Source organism: Ischnura elegans, chromosome X, assembly GCF_921293095.1.
Source record: "Ischnura elegans chromosome X, ioIscEleg1.1, whole genome shotgun sequence".
NCBI lineage: Eukaryota > Metazoa > Arthropoda > Insecta > Odonata > Coenagrionidae > Ischnura > Ischnura elegans.
In genome coordinates this window covers 77,146,895-77,168,799 of record NC_060259.1, presented here as the reverse complement: position 1 = coordinate 77,168,799, position 21,905 = coordinate 77,146,895, and the positions used below count along the sequence as shown (strand labels likewise).

Here is a 21,905-nt window from a genome sequence, read left to right as displayed (position 1 = left end):
ATACGGACATCTTGAGTATTTTCCTTTCTACAGTTCCGAGGCCGTAGATGCTGAACCCCGAGTTTTGCAGGTAGTATGAAGTGGACCCATAAAAAATAATATGGTTTACGGCGATACTTAGTTGAATTTACTGAGCATTTTGAAAGAGTAACTTAAACCGTGTTTTTTCCACAGAATTTGTTATTAAATCACGGCCATGGTTTCCACAGTTAAGGTTCTGGTGAAGATGACGTTAATCGTCGAAACCACGGACATATTTTAATAAAAATTTTGAGGAAAAACAAAGTTTATGTTATTGATTCAAGTTGAACCTTTTCAACACACTACCCATATCTTAACTACTACTTAAAACGAAGTATTTCATCTGATGTAATTTTTTTCTATTTGAGATAGTAATATGCTAAAAAAAGATCTCCTGTACATACCCTGAAATTTAAGAAAAACTAATAATATTAAGTTTTAAAATACTGATAATTCGAGATTTAGGACTAAATATGACCGATCAGGTGGGAGTGATGCATCCTCTTAAGAACGCGTCCACGAGATGAAATGTGACGGTACTTACGTCCGATGTGCTGGTGGCGACGGAGCTGAGGCCGGGCGACAAGAGGGTGTCGGGGCTGGGGGCGGTGGTGGCGGCGTCCGCCGCTGTGAGCGGGGGCCGCGTCGCCCCGGCCGACGACGCCGCTGCCGCCACCGGGGGCTCCTCGCCCTCGCCCTCCCCTCGGCCCTGGAATGACTTGCTGAAGTACTGCCGCAGTTGGCTCTTTTGCTTCTCGATCACGTGGTACCGAGTCGGGTTTTCCAACACCGTTTGCACCTGCAAGAGAGGAAAACCAAACACAAGTCAAGTCTACATCAACATACAGGCCCCGCAAGCCGCCTGAAAAGGCGTGTGGTAGGGGGTGCTAGGATACCAGCCGCTTCCATATAAAAAGCCAATGCTCAAACAAAATTACGACGCTGGCCTCGGTGGCGGTGGGTAAAGTCCTCGCCTGCCAGACCGTAGGTCGCGGGTTCGAATCCCGCATGGGAAGGTGGTCCCTATCTAGGGCATGGATGTTAGTGTCGTGCTTTGTTAATTCCTCTGTTGTAAAAGGCCTCTATGTGGTTTACGGGGAAGTTGAATATAAATAGATAAACAACCTTTATATAATAAAAGCTCCCATATGGTTCGAGGGAAAAACAAATTACCTACCATACCTATCCGTTCGGCAAAATATCTCTCTAAATTTAGCGCTTCTTACGGACCTGTAATTACATTGGGGCTCTAGAATGATGTCCTACGTGTCATTTTGAAAGTTTTTGTTTCTCAATTGTTCAAGCAATCTAAGCCTAGCGCGCAGCCTCCGAGTCTCTAGCGCCTCCCAGCCTAATTCGTTTAACATCAGGGTAACGCCTTCTGTTTGCCTGCAGAAGTTTTTGACCAATCGCACAGCTTTCCTTTGTATTTTATCCAGTTCACGGATTAAATATTTCTGCACCGGATCCCATGAGCTCGCTGAATATTCAAGGTGTGGTCGGACGAGTGCGAAATAGCACCTTTCTTTGACTTTCTTAACCGAAAATCTTCCCACAATACGCTTGACGAATCCTAACTTCTTCAGAGCTCTGCCATTCCGGCTCCGTCTACATGCCGGTCTACAAAAAACAGTTTTCAGAAAATTAAATAGGGAACAGAACAACAATTAATAGTTCAGGTGCCTTTATGAAAATAATTAACGCGTACTAGAAGCCATCAATCATTCTTCCGCAGAAGAAACAGTAAATGCTGCAACTGCTGCACAATCGTAATTTAAAATGAGTTTTGTTGTTTCCTGGCTGCATCGATTGTTTTCCCCATAGTTTACTCTTCATTATATACAATATTCATGTTAATTTGCATCCCCAAATGTTTTCTTCCGAGACTCATGGTTTCAGCTATCAAAAACGCATGAAAATCGTATTCATGACTACTGCACTGCCCGTTCCAAAACTTTTACGCTTATTTTTCCTATTGATTCCAAATCGATTAAAAATCCGACTTATTTCCGAATTAATTGTAACAGATAAACACTCACTTTTCTCTTTGATCGCCAACATCGATGCATGTGTACTTATATCTCACGCTAAGTTCTCCGTACCGATAACTACCAGCTATTTTTTCTATAAAAAAAAGGAAAACCACAAAGGCACTTCCTCCGGATCAATTACTGACAAAACCATGTGGTACTTCGAAGTACTTCTGGAAGTTCCCGGCGCTCCTGAATAGTCGAAAACCAGAAATTTAATTAACAGGGTGTGTAAGACATCAAAACAAAAAAATTATGCATGATTCCCGGTTTTCCAGGGAAGTTTTACAAAATTCCAGGTTAATCTTACGTGACTACAGCGATAGATAAGAATTTTAAAACACCCAAAATTACTTCAATACTTTTAAATAACGTTATATTCAATAGGGTGGTTTCCTTATATTTTTATTGCCTAAATCGAAAGATTATTACTCGGGGATTACGTATTTCACGCTTTTAGATTATTTAATGACGATATCTATTTTCGCGATTAAATGAAAAGTGAAAATTTTCAAGCGCGCGAAAACGCGACGGCTGAGTATGAATGCTGGGAAAACCCCGTGTGACATCATTCTGGTTCCCGCTGTCGCATTGTGAGGTGACCTTGGGACGAGGATTTGTGCGCTGATACGACGCAGGCTGCTCGCAGGTAGCGAAGTACCATGCTAGCTGGTAGCGCTCGGCTTAAATAAGGATTATTAACACCCTATCAAAAGAAGGAAACTTTCCGACCCTAGGCAGTTTTAATAGGTGATTACTAAGACATGTTTCCCTGAGCTCTGTGCCTCATGCATGTATTGGTAATCTCAGACGATGTAGAACTCCTGACATGAATCTAAGTCCCTGTGACGTCACGTAGAGTGGCATCGCATGGGCGCCAATCTGGCCTTTTTCAAATGCGGTTAAAATTGACCAATGCCATTCGTCTGAACTGAGATTTCTAAAACCAAATAATTTGTAAATTATGAACACACTAATGGTGGGAAACGAATCGCAATCAATGCCTTTCATTTTCTTTGGTGAAGTAAACTGCCCTATGGAAAGAAAACCCTATTATTTACAAGGACAAGGAAAAAGGTAGTTAGAAAACATAGTATTTAAAAATTAAAGCTATTCAATGCAAGCCAAGACGCCGTTTCGTCCTCCTAAGTAGATGTTGATGTCACCTGGCATTTCATTCGTCGCGTTTTGGAGTCTCACTTGAGTCAAGAGTTCCAGAAATTCGATTCTATTTTCTCGTTTGGCATTCCACGTTTCGATACGGCTGTCAAAATTCTAATAAGCTACTGGACTTAAAATAGAATATGGGTGATGAATTAGCAAAATTTTATGTGAAATTAATATGAAATAAAAGATTTTGAAAGTTCCAGTTTGAGAATTAATTCGAGAATAATTCATGCATAATAGGGTAGTTTCCTTCATCAAAGAAAACGAAAGGCATTGATTGCGATTCGTAGCCCACCATTAGTGTGTTCATAATATATAAATTATTTGGTTTTAGAAATCCCAGTTTAGACGTTTGTTAATGGTCAATTTTAACCTCATTTGAAAAAGGCCAGATTGACGCCCATGCTATGCCACTCTACGTGACCTCACGGGGACCTAGATTCACATCGTCTGTGATTATTAATGCATGCATGTGGCACAGAGCTCTGGGAAACATTTCTTAATAATCATATATTAAAATTGCCGATGGTCGGAAAGTTTCCTTCGTTTGATAGGGTATTAATAATCCTTATTTAAGCCGAGCGCTACCAGCTAGCAGCCAGCATCGTAGCGGCGTTCATAAGGCACCAAGATGGCCTCTCACGGCGGCAGTTGGCACCAGAATGACATCCCACGGGGTTTTCCCAGCATTTATATTTTGCCGTCGCGTTTTCGCGCGTTGAAAATATGCACTTTTCATTTAATCGTGAAAAATAGATATCGTCATTTAAAAATCTAAAAGCGTGAAATATGTACTCCAGGAGCAATAATCTTTTGAAAAACAATAATAATTAACTCATTTATTGCTCTAGGAGTTTTAACTTCTTTGGCAAATAGAAATTGTTAAAGTGGTGAGCAGTACAATTAACATAGTAAACTGGAATTAACATAGTAAAATCGGAAAAGAATAATTTATTTTTCTAACAGAACGAACATTGAACATACCAAGAAATAAATAACACAACCTTAAAAAAGGAAATGTAGCTTAACAAATGAAACAAGAACTGGATTACTACTTCTAACACAACAATAGGTATTAATCACATCAATAGGCAATTAAAAAATAGGAAACCACCCTATCCCCAGTTTTCCCGGTCGCTGGACACCCTGATTAACAATGAGAGTGGCACGTGAATGAATTTCGACTCACCTTGAGCACTTGCGGCGGGATGGCGGACACATTGATGGGAGGCGGTGGCGGCGTGGGCACGCTGACGGGGGCGGGCCGAGGCCTCTGCCCCCGCGCCTCCCGCCGCTCCTGCTCCTGAAGCTGCTCCCGCATCAGGTGCAGCTTCATCTGAGTCCGAGAAGTCGGCACCACGCTTTTGAAGGTGGGCGCGCTGCGGGCGAGAGGAGCGTTTCACATTGAGTCGATAATCCTTGCGGTGTACATAATAATAATAATAAATACTCAGTCTTAATCCAAATACAGTAGATTCCGTTTAATGGGTCCACCGGTTACTTGGGGCAGTCGCTTAATTGGGGCAGTTCTTAAAGAAGAGAACCCAAGAGAGGAATATCCCAGAGTATTCTCCGCTTTATTGGGACCGCATGACACTTTATTGGCCCATGAGTCGGCGGCATAGACTCTATACTCGCGACTAAATTAATTTTTTTTTTCAGAATATTATTTTTTTTATTTTCCTCCTTTTATTTACTCTTTTTTTTCACAAATATTCCTATTCTTGCCCTATCTTGAAAGCTCCTGTTGTTATACTATCCGCAAGAGGATAGGACTTTTATTTAACAGGACTTAATTAAAGACATTCATTCAGCGTCTCCCGAGGCTGTGAAAAATATTTTTAACTAAATTGTTATAATTAAAAAAAAAATAATAAATTAAATCAACTCGCAGATTTATTAATCATATTAATAGTTTAATAAACTTATATTGCATTATAAACATTCTTTAGTCTTCTTTCTATCATTTCAACGTTTGTTTATGCCCATATACAGGATAGTTCGCATAATTGGGGCAGCCGCTTAATTGGCCATAGTGCACAAGTCCCGATATGTCCCAATTAACCGGAATCTACTGTGCATATATATCAAGATGTATATGTATACAAAGAGGAGCAAACACGGAGAGAAGTCAAAATCATAATTATTTACCGTCAATGATTTCTTTTAGTCGAATCCCAACGATATACAATTATCCTGGAATTATGACTTACATAATCGTTAAACGATTCACCAAAAAGAGTTCAAAATGTAGCGATCACATTATTTAGAGAAACACGGGTTTCAGGCATCCAGAAAATGAACAATGCGGAATAAATGCTAACGGAAGAGCAAAAAGAAACGTGGGTAAAATCTTTGAACCAATAGTAATTACTTAGAAGCTAGAAATTGTGAGTTAACTGTATTAGTTCATCAAAGAAGATCAAACGTTCCAGACCAAATGCACGCGGCTACAGAAGAACACAAGATAATTGTGAAATGTATTTAGTGATTAACTAGGATATTTGATTCTCCCCATTCAAGCAGAGAAAACATTTGTGAAAGAGATCACCCACGCTTCATCGACTTCCGCAACAGATGAGAAGAGACGATTGGAAACATTGAAAACACGGGAAACCCAGAGTTTCCACATCAGAAACGTAACTCAGGCATAGCAGGGGCGAGGAAATTTTAATTAATCACACTTTCTTTAAAAAAAATAATGATAAATTGGCTACAATCTTTAGTGATTCATGAAAATTATACGTAAGTTGGAATATTTGGCAAGCATTCAAACAATTCATACCACCGAATAAATTCAAACAATTGTTCAGGCAACAGCCAGCATCGAGGTAATGTGATTCTGAACCTAATAAAAGATCAGGAGGGTGGCAGGGGAAAGTTATTTTAAACTTCATCGGAACCAACAAGTAATCCCGTTATGAGACTGCATGACAAGAGAGAGAGCGAATTTACTTTGTCATACAAGTCAGCATTCCCACGTAGGCAAGGAAGGTTAACAAAAGCCTCAACATCAGTGTCACTACGTTTTCCTTATAAATAAATTGGCGCCATTCCACTTCACCTCAACCAACTATGATTCCGTATGCTCTCAGACTGAGATGATAATTCGAAGATTTAATAGACGACCACTTTCATTGAATAGTCTAAACCGTTCTGTGAAACAAATTTCATGCGACTCAGGGGTAGTTAATTTTTTCACGCAGTAGTTGTGCGACTAAAAAGCCAACAATATTTGAAAACTATAATAGGAGGTTCACAAATTGGAAGGAGAAAACAAAACGAAGTATGTTGGTAAGGTAATGAAGCCAAACACAAGTATTTCCGGAAATTTTACGACAAAAAACTAATCGAGATACATTATTCAAGAGAATAAGTAATATCCACACCCTGACGAAGTGTATATAACCGAGATATAAAACAATCACTATTTATTCCAGCATACCACGAAAAAATATTTCCATGAATCCGATTTTAATAAATAAAGGTCGATTTTATCTTATCGTTGAAAGAAACCTATTTCAATATTACAAATTACAATCGAATTTGTTCCAATATTGAACGACAAAAACATTCAAAACCTTAATGAGATTTCTCCATGAATTTTGCAGTGAGTGCCAGGACAAATTTAAAATAAAAAACATTCGTATATTGATAATATAAGTCTATGACCAATTATAAAGTTGAAATGCTGACCCATTAGAATAGGTTTCAAATAAATTCCAACGCGTACATGCGTAACACATTTTCAGACGGTTTTTGTTCACACACAACTTTTCAAGGTTGTAAAAAAGTTTTAAGTACAAAATTTTTCAACGATTGAAAAACAAATACAATGCTACGCATTATATTGGCAATGTATTTTTGTAATGAGGTGTAAATAATACAAAATCCAGAATAAATACGATTTCAACATTGTAGCCAAATAATTTTCCAAATTTTAGACACCTGAAAAATAAATTTTCCCTACCTCACCAAAACATTCCTTTTTAACGTCGACACCCAACATTAACATCCCACAAAATAGTGAATTAGAGGTAGAAATGTCCTCATCAAATGAAAAATCTAAGCGAGTTTCGGGAGTAATTTCACAGACAGGCACGTGAACAATAGTTTGTATGTAAAGGCAGCGTGAAATTTTCTTCCGCCAGGGATCGGGTTGGTGTGGTGGCTAGAGTGTTGGCTTCCCACCCCGTGGACTTGGGTTCAGATTCCGGCAATGGCAGAGAATTTTCAGAGATTGCCCGATCCCTACTTGAATGTAGTGTGGAGGACATTTCAAGCACAACACTCCGTCCGTCGGATGGGACGTTAAGCCGTTGTCCCCTTGGCGTCTTTCGTTAAGAGCATGCTAATGCTAACACCGGGTTTCTCTCCACCCTTCCTTCCACACCTTTCCCACGTTGCGCAAATGACCTCAGCTGTCGGTCGCCTCCTCCAGATACCATACCTTCCACCGTGTTTTTGCGAAATGATAGCCCACAAATTCAGCTTTAAATCTATAAAATTAAGAAACGGTAAGGAAAGAGTTGATGTCACTTTCAGAGATGATATCAATTTTATTCCATGATAATATTCCAATAGCGCCACTAGCTACTCATAAGATTTTACCACTCTCAATGCCCTGTAAACAGACAACGTTGAACTTTCATGGCAATAGACTTAATGTCAATCATACCAAAGGCGGACCCAAGATTTTTTCTGGGGGGGCACAAGAGTTTTACAGACCAAATTTTTTTAAATCTCAAATTTGAGATTAAAAACAACATGCAACAATTGCTGCACGACATACTCTCTTTATTTTAATATGAAAGATATTAATACAAAAATATTGATAAGTTACATATATAAAACGACTGTTATCGATCTCCCTTTCCTCTTGGGCTATGCTTTTTTTCGAGTGCTGACAAGCGAATGACCAATGACCAGCAAATCTGCCTTCTGCACTTGGGCTTAAGGCTTGAATGACTGAGACTCCGTGATATACAAAAACGAATAGGGATGTGCATTTACTCGAAAATTCGAGTCGAGTCGAGTAGTTGGTACTTCGAGTAGCATGTAGTTTCGGTTACGGGGCTGTCGAGGCCAATTAGTTCAGAAATCTGCCGACAGGAAGCGCTATCATGAAAAATTACTACAATAGAGCCAATGTTTTTACTTGGGGCCGTCTCTATCAGTTTGGATACATACATATTAATTAAATTGACCACATATTAAGAAATGTTAACTCATTTCATAAGCGCTTATGGAACTTTTCAAGACACGCAAGTTTCATTCATTTCCTATTACGGGTACAATTGACATCAGCATTCCTCACTATCTTTTCCTTTTTACATCAAGCTAAGCATTCAGAAAAGAAAATTTACGAAGGGATTTGAAAATGAGAATAAGTTGTGGCATATATATATTATCATATTGCCAGAATCCGAGATAGATTAATATTACAACTAGGGGATCATCAAATTGGCTTCTATATACGTTTTCATCGACCGGGCATTTAAATGGGTTCACAAAAGTCGCCACTCGCGTCGCTGACGGACAAATTGACCCGATAAAATAAAATAAAAAACACTTTGTACTTTCCACACAATTTTAATATTTAGCGACCGGTTTCGACGTGCTCCACGTCATTTTCAAGCTAGAGTGCTTGCAGTATTGTCTCATGCATAACTTCCGCAAAGTTAATTCACCTACCATCAACTTCAAATTGATCCTAGTTTCACGGGGAAATAAGGCTTAAATTGGGGTGTTAACCGAATGACCACACTCGACTCGATACTCGCGAGCATTTTTCAACTCGACTCGAGATCAAAAAGCACTACTCGCCCATCCCTAAAAACGAAACGAACATAATGATAACCATGATAAAAATCTAGTCCATATTTTAAGCGTCTGGCGGGGGGCACGTGCTCTTCCCCCTAAATCCGCATATGAATCGTATGTAAATACTAATGCGACGTATCAAGATCCTAACACAAAAACAGTAATTTTTGAGTTCCGTCCAGCCTCTTTCGACTTCAGCCCGCCGAGCGACGACGCTCACGGGAGAGGATGGGCGGGAGTCGACCAAAATATAACCACTCAACTTATTTCCGTCAGCGCTGACCGATGTTCGCCATACACGCTTCCCTTCCGCTACCGCACGACCTGCCCTTGGCGCAAAAAAAAAAAAACAAAAGAGAAGCTGGTCGCCTACGCCTTTTAAATCCTTTTAAACCTAATAGCTCCCTTCATGACACGTTCATACCCTAACTGCAATACTTTTATTACGGTCATATCGGTTCGAGGAAAGGCCAATCAATCCCTCAGTCCGAACTGCGTATCTCTTCCCCAGCGACCACGAATATTATAAAATAGAATCCTAAAGTCGGCCTGTAAATGTGTTGATACCCACTGAGCATTTAAATGGGTTTACGAAAGCCCCCACTAGCGTCGCTGACGGACAAAGTGATCCGAGTTTCATCCGGGGAAATAAATTATAATTAGATTGTAAACCGAAATTTAAATACTTGATGATGTGATCTATCATATCCATAGCTTTTCAAAGCTATTCCTCGCAATAACAAACATTATAATGCAAAATACTGGATGAACATCGCATTACACTCAACTCTGCGCCACCATAGTGGCAACAGAAATCAGCCTTGTACGGGATGAAATTGGGCCTCCTCTATGCAGCCCCCTTGGTCATACCCGAATCCGATATGCAATAACTGCAATAACTTTATTACGGTCATATTGTTTCGAGGAAAGGCGTCCCTACGTCCGATTTGCTCAACTCCTCCCTAGCGACCAAGGGATTAATTTCGAGGCGGGTAGCGCCTTGCATAAAGTTACTCACCGCGGCAAGTCAATGGCACCAACTGAGCACCAACTATAATGTTTGTAATAATTGATTTACAGAATATAATAATAATTGATAGACTGATGTCGAATTTTATTCGCCAGTATACGATGGCATAAAATCCAAAAATAGCCCACAAGACCTTATACGTGGGATACACTTTTTGGATTGAATTCGTCTAATATCGAATGCTTCTTGCAAGCTACGACACTTCCCATCATCCTTAATGAATAAAAAGCCTAAATAAAAAGAACATCCCCAACATGATATTAACTTTCTCACATTTCTTACGATTTCAAAGATAACAACTATAGCTGAGCACTAACTATGATGTTCGTGCTCAGTTGGTATAGTTTTTGATGGTTACAACTTTTAAAAGCTTGAAACTAATCCTAAAATAACGTTCACAGTTACAATTTCATTCGGCATGATAACGCAAATGATTTTTCAATCGAAATTAGGCGTTAATTATGAAATAAATTCGTTGTTTTTAGGATATTGGGGGTGGTCACGCGTTAGATGAAAGAACTTTTGCAATGCCAACCCACCACCCGACCCTTAAAGACGAAAGTCCGAAATTTGGCAACCCAACACATTTTGCAACGCACAGTCAAATCACGCTGCGTTAGAGAAGACTTCGAAGAACATTATATATATTAATGAATTCAACCTTTCACTAAATATTCATCGGCAAAAATGTGTTGTCTATTCAAAGCCCAAATGTTTTACCACATGCTAGTTGCTCAGTTGGGATAGACCTAAGTTACGCAGTTGGGACCCACACGGTGAGAAATTTTGGGCAAATTGCGAAGTCCTAGCATGGTCGCTTACCGGAAGGCGAGGAATTGAACTGGAGCTGAACAGGAGGAAAAAAAAGGCCTCTAAGAGGTTTTTTTCTTGCCGACTTAAGAACCGCCGCGGCGGTTTGAAGCGGATCGTAAAAATTGCCAAGCGTTCCAATTGGGAGGAGAGCCAAGGTCGGAGCGGAGCAATTGTTGGAGAGACGTCGGAGCGAAACACATGCACTTACCGATCCACTCCTGTGAGTGAGCATAAACAAGAGCGATTTTCAGCTCCTGTGCACGCGGCCAACACTGAACAGGCAAAATAAAAGATCAAGTCATCTCTGACGAGACTGATGAGGTGGACCAGAGATAAAATGTAATTTTCCACAAAAAATTGCTACGACGTAAGCGTGTAGAAAAAATTGATAGACCAACGTTGGCTTTTATTCGCCAGTACACGATGGTATAAAATCCAAAAATAGCCCAGAAGACCTTATGCGTTGGATAGAATTTTTGGATTGGATTCTTCTTACATCGAATACTTCTTGCAAGCTACGACACTTCCCACCGTATTGAATGAATAATAAGCCTACATAAAATGAACATCCCAACATGATAGTAACTTTCTCACATTTCGAACGATTTCAATATAATAAACACAATAAATTTTTCATTCGATTGGTCTAGCGAAATAAGTAGAGGAAGCCATTTTTGTGTATATGATAGCCCTTGATGATATCTGCTGAGATGCTAAGAACTCGAATTCATAACTATGTCTTACTTGTCTAAGTAAAAAGAATATAATTTCATTTAAATTAAACAGGAGAAAAATAATACATTTAAGGGAGGAAGAAGAGTAATACACATAACCAATAACCAATTCTGATTTAGCAGAATAATACTCCAGAACATATTTATCTGCCAATCGAAAGATTTGTGAGTGATACCATTGTGAAATGAGATTAATGGAGCAGGGAAATGCGTATTTATACGCACAGCCATGGCGGGAGCATGATAATTCTCTTCATAAATAGAAGCATGATAACTTCATAAATAGTGCTCTAGGTAATTATGTTTAATATTTGCTGCTAAAAAGTTGGACGATTTCAATTTTGGTGGCTGCAATTTGATTGTAGCCACGCACATCATTTGAGAGACATTTTCATTGCAATGTTAAGGAACAAAGGCTCAGAGTATTTTATAACCTTTGAATCACTTGGACTATCACCTACCACTCAGACCTTTCTTGATCCCATGATCGAACAACAATCATAGGTCCAGCTCCTTGATTTTCACGAATACGAATTTTCGCGACCTCACAATGCCTACAGTGTTCCCACGATTGTTAGCATTGATTGCGTTAAACACAATTTTTCCACGAATAAGAAAGTTTTGCCAGGCCTGGGAAACCTATCAAAAACCTGCAATAATAACAGTCACCAAAATTCCCATAAGCGAAAATTAAGGCATACTTGTAGTTGTGTAATTGAAAAAGTATGTAGGTTTATCATACATCGGTCGACTCTTGCTCTATTTCTCCGATCAGCACGAAAATAGGCAAATATATGCAATTTTTCAAAAGGAAGGATTATGTGTCATCTTATTTATTTTAACTGGCGCCCTGGGCCCTCTCCTGGTGACCCTTTAAGCTAAGCATTGGTTTCAGTGCAGCGGTTTCACATTTTGAATTTTAAAATTACTTGCAATCAAGATGGATTGCTGAGATTTTTTAACGGATGAAGTTTATAATTGCTTCAGTCAATTTTCCCACACGCTTCGTATTTTCCTGATAATTTCATATTAACCCGAAGACCTCACTTTTTGCTTGGAATTAGCAATATCAGATTCCCTTTATGGCCAGTTGTAATAAAAATGCATCGTGGCTGTAACTATAATAATAAATTGGGGCGTGAGTTAGAAATACAATGCCGTTAATAGTCGGATTGCATTAAGAGTTTGAGTGAACGTTAATTCCTCTTTCGATTATGCGATACATACTCCTAAGAAAAGAAACCTAGACTGGCAGGACGATGTCTGCCGGATTTTTTTAATACATAACACAAAAACTTCTCGGTTCAGTGATTTTCACTTTCCAATTTAAGCGACCAATTTTCCTTTCCGATTCGAATTTGACTAATATCACTTTTTCAGCTGAAAATCTCAAATTTTTCTTAGAAATCGACATTTGGAGATTTCAAAACAACCAGTAATAATAATGATAGATGATAATATAGTTATTGTGGCCGCTGACTAGTAAATGGCGAGGTATTTTTAAATTAACATTATTTCTATTCCTATTTCGTTGAGCACTGTACTTTTACATAAATAACTATTCCTTTTACAATTTGTGCTTTTTGCATATACTACCTGAGGAATAGAAACACATGCACCAGGGGGACAACGCCTACCGGGTTTACCTCGTACACACTTTCACTTTTTCAAAGTAAAATGACACGACTAAGCTTTCATTATTTCACTACCGCATATAAATTTCATGCAATGCATATACTTATTGGAGGCTCAATAATACCTTAAAAACCTAATAGATAGTCTGAAATATCAGAAAAAAATGAGATTTTCGTATTTTTCGCGTTTTTGCTCCGAATTTGATGGGCAAAGGTGGAAAACTTCATTTCCTGAATATGGTCTCTAGCGAACCGAAGAATTTTCCGCGAGAATTTCAACAACGGAGAAAAGCGTCGCCACGCACCGGAGTGTAGTTGTAAGTATTGGTGAACCGCTTCGGTAAGATACGAGACGCTTCACTCCGGTCCGATTTCCTTCTGGAGCAGGTGTATATTGCCCAGTTAGAATGAGAGGGAGAACAGAAGACTACGAGGATGGACCAAACGTATCGGGTAGGTACACAAACATAAAAATCCATTTTCCTCGGCGGGCGACCGCGTGCAAATTCCAACCCTCTCCAATGGAATTCCCATAACACGTTGGTTTCCTATTATTTTTTATTGCCTAAATCGAAAGACTATTACTCCTGGAGTACGTATTTCACGCTTTTAGATTTTTAAATGACGATATCTATTTTTCGCGATTAAATGAAAAGGGAAACTTTCAAGCGCGCGAAAGCGCGACGGCTAAGTATGAATGCCGATAAAAGCCCGTGTGACGTCTGGATGCTGGTTTGTGAGGCCACCTGGGTACGAGGCTATGATCGCCGCTACGATGCAGGCTGCTAGCAGGTAGCCGAGTACCCTGCTAGCAGGTAGCGCTTGGCTTAAATAATGATTATTAATAGCCTATCAAACGAAGGAAACTTTCCGACCATAGGCAATTTTAATAGGTGATTTTTAAGAAATGTTTTCCTGAGCTCTGTGCCTCATGCATGCATTGGTAATCTCAGACGATGTTAAACTTCTGATTACTCGTATAGAATCTAGGTCCCTGTGACGTCATGTGGAGTGGCATCGTATGGGCGCCAATCTGGCCTTTTACAAATGACGTTAAATTTGACCATTAACATTCGTCTAAACTGGGATTTCTAAAACCAAATAATTTGTATATTATGAATACACTAATGGTGGGTAACGAATCGCAATCAATGCCTTTCGTTTTCTTTGACGAAGGGAACTACCCTATTCGACATTGTCTTGAGAAAAACTAACATTCTACGCAGTACGCAAAACTACGTAGACGTATTGCATTATATTCATTTAAAAGCGAGACTTACGGCTGAAATTGACCATGATATGCTTCTAACAAAAAATTAGAAGGGAAAGACAAGTTACGACGAAAATATCTTCCTCGTTCATCCATCAATCCGCAAGTTCAAAATTATAAAATATACGCGAAATTCGCCGATCAGGGCTCTGCAGGAGCACGTGACGTCATAAAATTATCTGATAAAGGGATATTGCAGTAAAATTTTCTCCGCGAATGACTCCGTATGAAGTTGAAGGATCGAAAAACGAATAAGAACAGTTTTCTTTATGGAAAATGAAATAATTGGCTTTGTTAGGTTCACTAATATATTTGAAAAGGCACGACTAAGGTTTCGTAACATGGTTACATCATCAGGTGCACCGATCATCCATGCATCTCGTTTAAATGCATGTATGATCGATACACTTGACGATGCAACCATGTTATGAAACCCAGTTCGTACTTTTTCAAATGGTTTAGTGCATCTAACAATGTATATTCTTTCTTTTTCCATCGAGGGAAGGCTTCACAAAGTTAAGCCTGAAACAGAGGCGGGTCCAGGATAGGGACAAGTGGGGCCAAAGTGGGAAATGACCTCCCTGCAGTAGTGGGGGTCCGAACATAATAATCATACCTTCTCGTGTAAATTGGATACCCAAGGGAGGGGGCAAAGCCCCCCTTAGCCCCTCTCTGGATTTGCCAATGGATTGTAACATACCAAAAGCGTGTGTAAAAGGCCCTAGGTAAAAACGTTTAGAGCTTATTTGTATTTTAATTCCTTAAAGTAGGTAAATATATCGGAAAATATAACTAAACCCTTTTGAACCAAGTTGCAACCCCCAAAAATTTCTATTTTATCTAGTGCGTGTTTCGAACCAATGGCCCCTTAGTCCTCCCCCCCCCCCCAAAAAAAAAGACCCACTGAAAGACTGGCCTGAAATCATTAGTTACGGTTCTCTTTATTTTCAAATTACATCAAAATCGACAAATTAAAAACATAAATGACCGAGCCCAATGTAGCCGTGGACAGGTGCGAGCCGCAATAGCCCTTCCATCGTTAGTATCCATCGCGATCCTCTTCACGACCACCTATCTTGAATGAAACCGACAAGGTCATCAACGCGCGGCCAATCGTGAGAGGCAGCCAGCCGCGGAAACACCGTATCCCAGCCGAGGAGATGAATGTTCTCGCTTTACTACGGCGTCTTTTTAGGTCAAACAAATGCGAGCGTTGACACGCGCAGCTAACCTGCAAGTGGTCCAGTTATTACGTAAAAACACTTTCTATCATCGTCTGATAAAACACACACTTAAAAAAAATAACGAGCACGCCGCGAATATTCTTGTTCAAACTCCTCGCCATGAATGAGCAGTAAGTAGGGAGGAAATACCTTCTGGAATATGTAGGCAGAAATCATAATAAATAACTATAGATGAAGTAAAAACAATGCTATTCAACTCGATGTTTAAAGAACCTTCATTTTCCTCAAACTACGAGTAAAATAGTTTTACAATGCAATAGTAATGTTGAGGCGTTCATGAACAAGGAGGAATATAACTAAATGAGAGAAATGAGGCTTATGAGAGAAATGTTATGTAATAATTTAAAGAAAAGGTTAGCGAAGGGTCAGATCTGGAGCGTAGCCTTTACGTGAGAAAACAAGTACACTTAAGAAGGAGGACGTGAGAAGACTGGAGGCGCTCGAGATGTAGGTGTGGAGAAGAATGGAAAAGATGAGGAGGAACGACGAAATGTTGGACATGGTGGGGGAGAAGAAGCGGCTTTTAGATGAGATACGGATGAGACAGAAGGTATGAATGGAGTACTTGGCGGAGAGATGTTGAAAGCAGTACTGGAGGGTAGAATGTTGGGTAAACGAGGCAGAGGAGGGAAGAGAATAGGATTTTTAGATAAAATGAAAGGGATAAGGCCTTATTTTCAATTTAAGAGAGAAATCTATGAAAGAAAGGGAGACTGCCAGAATACTTCTTAAGTACTCCATTGAAACCACCCCTAATCGGTAGAATAATAACAATAATAATATAAAGAAAACGTACCGCATGTTTAACGAATAAAAGACGTATCAACCGTCAGCAAGTCAACAAGACAGCGGTTCTTTTGATTCACACGTCATGATATAACTTCTCCCTGAAATCATGGACGAGTTTCCTCGACTATTCCCTGATATCCGTGACCCATTTCAAATACCATTACTTTTCCCTCATTTTCTAGAAATACATAACCTAGGTTATAAATTAGAAATCGCATTTGCCGAGGAAAATATTTTTTAAAAAGCCCTGAATTACTGCATGCAGCCTCCTCCTCACTTAAGAACCCAGTTAGGAAAGTGTATCTACTTAAAGAGTTATGATGCAAGCATTGAAGACTAACGAACCTCAAGCCATATATATAGAAGCTATTACCTGATATTATAAATCACTAGTAGATGACAATATTTTACAATGAGGGTCTCTGAAACATTACGAAGTGAGGGCATTCCGCTGTTTCTGGTAGAAGCATATCATCGTCAATTTTAATCATAAGTCTCGCCTTTAAATTAATTTAATGTAATAAGTCTACAGCGCGTCGATTAGTTTTTGTATGAAGCAATTATTAGCTTAATACTGCGTAGAATATTAGGTTTTCTCGAAACAGCGTCAAGATCATATCCAGAACACATGCTTTTACTGAATTCTTTTGATGAATTGCGATTTCGGGTATGATAGAACGGTCCAATTAGGGGAATTCCATCGGGAATTATGCGAAAAGTCCAAAAGGGAATTCCTTTTATTGAGTTTAATGCAATACGGAAATAACGTGTCGATTAGTTATTATATCAAGCATTTATTAGTTTAAGAAATACAGCATAGAATGATGGATTTCTCAAGACGGTGTCGAGATCATACCCAAAACACGTAATTTTCTAAGGAAAAAGTTCATTGGTTCCTTAGATAACCCTTAATATAAGGTATATTTTGTGACGTCAGTACGTCATTCTTAAGGTTCCCTCCATTACTTTCTGTGAACATAATATTGCATGCCTGCAGAAGTATATTCATACAATCAGAGTGGAATGGAATCAGTCGCCATTTATAGATATTCCCTATCTTCTACGTAACAGATAGTACAGAATCAGTCAGCACGGTCCTCCACAATTATTTCTATGAAATATGTCCTGTAAAAAACCTTAGAAATGGAACTCCGTATGCTATGCACTACGAAACATTATGTATACGGAAACACTCACGGAGGGCATCCACATTTACTCTAGAGAAATTAGTTCCTCAAATCTGAACGAAACAAGAGCAAGTTTTCCGGCCGTTTTACACGGGGAACGTACTTGCACAATCTGACATGTGTACGAAGGCGCAGCCAAAACGCGTCGTGTAAAGCGGTGAATTGCTAGAACACATGCGAGAATGCGTGTACGTGATATGGAAAAATAGCCCCAGTTCTAATTTCGATCATGCATTCGCGCAATTGCACGCCATTTTAGAAATTAATGCAGTTCTAACATGCGCAATTCCGTGCCCCGGGTGAAACAGCCTTTAGAGTTACTTAGGATTGGAAAGTTTTCTTCGGAACCGACGACGTTTCCGGAATAATTCCTTACGTTCTTCTGAAAATATTCCACAGAAACTTCTAGCAGGGCTGATGTCATTACCCTAACTCGACGATATTTGTGCGATCACAGCTCACTATGACCCAGCTGGGTGTTATCAGAATGAAAACCGTAACAGTAAGGATTCCTCAATTAGTAAGTTCGATGACGCTCTCTCGGGCTCTCAACCAGGTTAGAACTACCTCCATGCGCATATTTTCACAGCTGACTCTGCTGTCTCATTCCCTAAGAACGTCAGAAGAGTCGGCTATTGAAACTTAGGCATAGAGCCAACTCTAACTCTGCTGGAAGCCCGAGAAATTTCCATCCATCATAGAGAAGCATCTCTCGAGATATCCCAATAAATTCCGAACTCTGACGTAATATAACTCTCTCTCCCCAAAACCTCACAGTAGAACCAGTTAGACATGAGTGCCGACGGTGAAAATTTGATCGCGGGGCACATTTTAATCGTTGTGCCGTGTGCGCCGGAATCCTCCGGACGATCTTCACGGCTAGAATTAGTCACTAACGAATACATATTGAGTTGCTAGAGTAGGAAGAGCAAAACTAAGATTAAATATTGAGTATTTATTCAAGTACAACGTCATAAAATAAAAATACTTTGTTCTATTCCACACTTTATTTTAATTTTAATACTAAGACTATTTATTTTTATAGTACGACACTTTATTTTAATAGTACGACCCGGGTTTCTGCATATCATGCTATCATCAGGTACAATTTTATTTATTTATTTTTTTTTCTCAAATCACCGGATACAGCTCTTATTGGCCATTGTATACCGGGGTACTCAACAAATGTAACAATTAAACGCACACGAACAACCATGCCCTGGGCCGGGGAAACCTACCCAGGCGGGACTCGAACCCGCGACCTCTTGTTCGGCAGGCGAGGACGTTACCCCGCCGCCACCGAGGCCGACGTGTGGGTGGGGAATTCAGTGGGTGGCTTGCACTTAAATAGGTAACCGTGAGTTTTTTAAATAACGACGAATCCTCCGGAACAGCCAATCATTTATGAGACGAAAACCATTGGTGTAATTTTGAAGGTAGGATTTTACATTGTATTGACTAGGGGAGAAAATGGACTTCTTAGAACAGTTGAGATTGTGAATTGCCCGACTAAACTTTGTAATGACCATGTGTTCCCCTCCCAGTCATCATTACTTTATGTCACACTATCATCCCCCTACGACCCTCAACCTTGATTTCCTCATGTTTTTTTAAACCTTTTGAGAATCCCCGCTTTTTCCTTTGTCGTTTCGCCTATGAAAGCCAGCCCAAGGCCTTCTTCAAAAACAGCTTTACCCGTCATCAATGTTCCTTCCCACCCCTCTTTTTCCATATCCCCCCCTCCACCCACGGTTACCTATTTAAGTGCAAGCCACCCACTGAATTGTACCTGATGATAGGATAATACGCAGAAACCCGGGTCGTACTATTTAAAATAAATATTGGAATAGAACGAAGTATTTTTATTGTATAATGAAGTAGTTCCACAAATCAACGCCGAAGAGCGTGTCTTATACCGTCAACGTTTTGGGAGATACATTTCTTAAACCGGTACCACAAGATCATTTTCCCTCCCCCGTAATGATAGCCCCAGCGATAGATTTTCAGGGACCAAAATAGTGATCGCTCGACCCATCATTTTCTGAATCACACTGCCATTCTTCCATCGCTTATTCCGTCACTATCCGTCATTACAACTGTCACTCAAATAAATGCCCACGGTGGCGTAGCATTCGCTGTTAGCGGCATTCCGTTCTGATTGACGGAAGGATGATGCTAACGATGGTTTCACCTATAATAAAGGGACGTGCAGAGTGATGGAAAAAGGGATGGGATTACCATCCCTCGAGCCATCGAGGAAAATGATCGCGGGAAACTGCCACTTTTTCCGCCATCGCTGTAGCTGTCCCTCCAAAGGGACGGAAATAATGACCGTGAGATTCAGGCTTTATTTCAGTGGAGTCGTCGGCGGTACCGCTACGTGGAATCGTTTTAGGTGGCTCCCATCTCTAGAGCCAGTGCGCATAGGATTTTAATAGGGTGGTTTCCTATTATTTATTTATCGCCTAAATCGAAAGATTATTACTCTTGGAGTACGTATTTCACGCTTATAGATTTTTAAATGACGATATCTATTTTTCGCGATTTAATGAAAAGTGAAAATTTTCAAGCACGCGAAAACGCCACGGCTAAGTATGATTGCTGGGAAAACTCCGTGTGACGTCGTTCTGGTTCCCGCTGCCGCAAGTGAGGTGACCTTGGGGCGAAGCTTTGAGCGCTGATACGACGCAGGATGCTAGCAGGTAGTAGAGTACCCTGCTAGCTGGTAGCACTTGGCTGAAATAAGGATAATTAATACCTTATTAAACGAAGGATCCTTTCCGACCATAGGCAGTTTTAATAAGTGATTATTAAGAGACGTTTCCCTGAAGTTTGTGCCTCATACATGCATTGGTAATCTCAGACCATGTAAAACTCCTATCTACTCGTATATAAACTAGGTCCCTGTGACGTCACGTGGAGTGGCATCGCATGGGCGCCAATCTGACCTTTTTCAAATGAGGATAAAATTGACCCTTGCCATTCGTCTAAACCGGTATTTCTAAAACCAAATAATTTGTATATTATGAATACACTAATGGTGGGTAACGAATCTCAATCAATGCCTTTCGTTTTCTTTGATGAAGGAAACTACCCTATTATTCCACCTGAAATTCCGGATGCTTTCGGGGAGAAACGCTCCGATGTCGAAACAAAATGCCTTTACCAATGAAAGACTCACTGGAGGATAAAACAAAGCGAGGGACCTTTGCCAAACCCAGTTTTCTCCTTTCAGCTTACGCTATTTAACAACCCACGCCGAGCATCACCTTCTTATCACTATTTATGAAGCAATAAAAATAAGATCCTCTCCTTGCGTTCGCGGCCAAATTTCACGAGGGCCAACTAGGATATTTTAAATTATCTATTTCAGCGATGCCATTATCGTCGCGGGCGCAAAATTCACCTCGAGGATTAACGTGGGAGCTGGAGTTCAACGGCCGGCCGACACTGTAGAACTACCCGCTTAGTAGGTGTAAGAGCGAAGGCGAAGGAGGCATTGGTGGACACCGGCCACGCTCTCTCAATCCTGACGTCGCATAATCGCAGTGGAGGTGTAAAACCAAGTGTAAAATCAGAACAACTAAGCGTGATGAAGTGGAATGTTTCCATATTAAAAGAAACACCAGCAATTTTCCACGAATATAAACTTCAATAGGGTAGTTTCCTTGACCAAAGAAAACGAGAGGCATTGATTGCGATTCGTTACCCACCATTAGTGTAATCATAATATAAAAATTATTTGGTTTTAGAAATACCGGTTTAGACGAATGGCAACGGTCAATTTTAACCGCATTTGAAAAAGTCCAGATTGGCGCCCATGCGATGCCGCTCCACGTGACGTCACAGGGACCTAGTTTCTATACGAGTAGAAAAGAGTTTTACATCGTGTGAGATTACCAATGCATGCATGAGGAACAGAGCTCACGGAAAAAATGTCTTTTTAATCACCTATTAAAACTGCCTAAGGTCGGAAAGTTTTCTTCGTTTGATAAGGTATTAATAATCCATAATTAAGCCAAGCGCTACCTGATAGCAGGGTACTCTGCTACCTGCTAGCAGCCTGCATCGTATCAGCGCTGAAAGCCTCGCCCCAAGGTCACCCCTCACGACGATAGCGCGGCAGCGGGAACCAGAATGACGTCACACGGGGTTTTCCCAGC

The 21,905-nt window shown here is 40.1% G+C and overlaps 1 protein-coding gene across 4 annotated transcripts in view; it reads right to left on the bottom strand.

Moving 5' to 3' along the window:
- LOC124170486 (transcription factor EC) overlaps nt 1-21,905 on the bottom strand; it is a 195,868-nt gene that overhangs the window by 145,677 nt on the left and 28,286 nt on the right. For all 4 annotated transcript variants that reach the window (XM_046549230.1, XM_046549226.1, XM_046549228.1 and 1 more), the window contains exons 2-3: nt 4,408-4,597; nt 566-820 (exon numbers count right to left, since the gene is read on the bottom strand). In XM_046549230.1, coding sequence (XP_046405186.1) covers nt 566-820; nt 4,408-4,597 — 445 coding nt within the window. The remainder of the gene's footprint in view (nt 1-565; nt 821-4,407; nt 4,598-21,905) is intronic.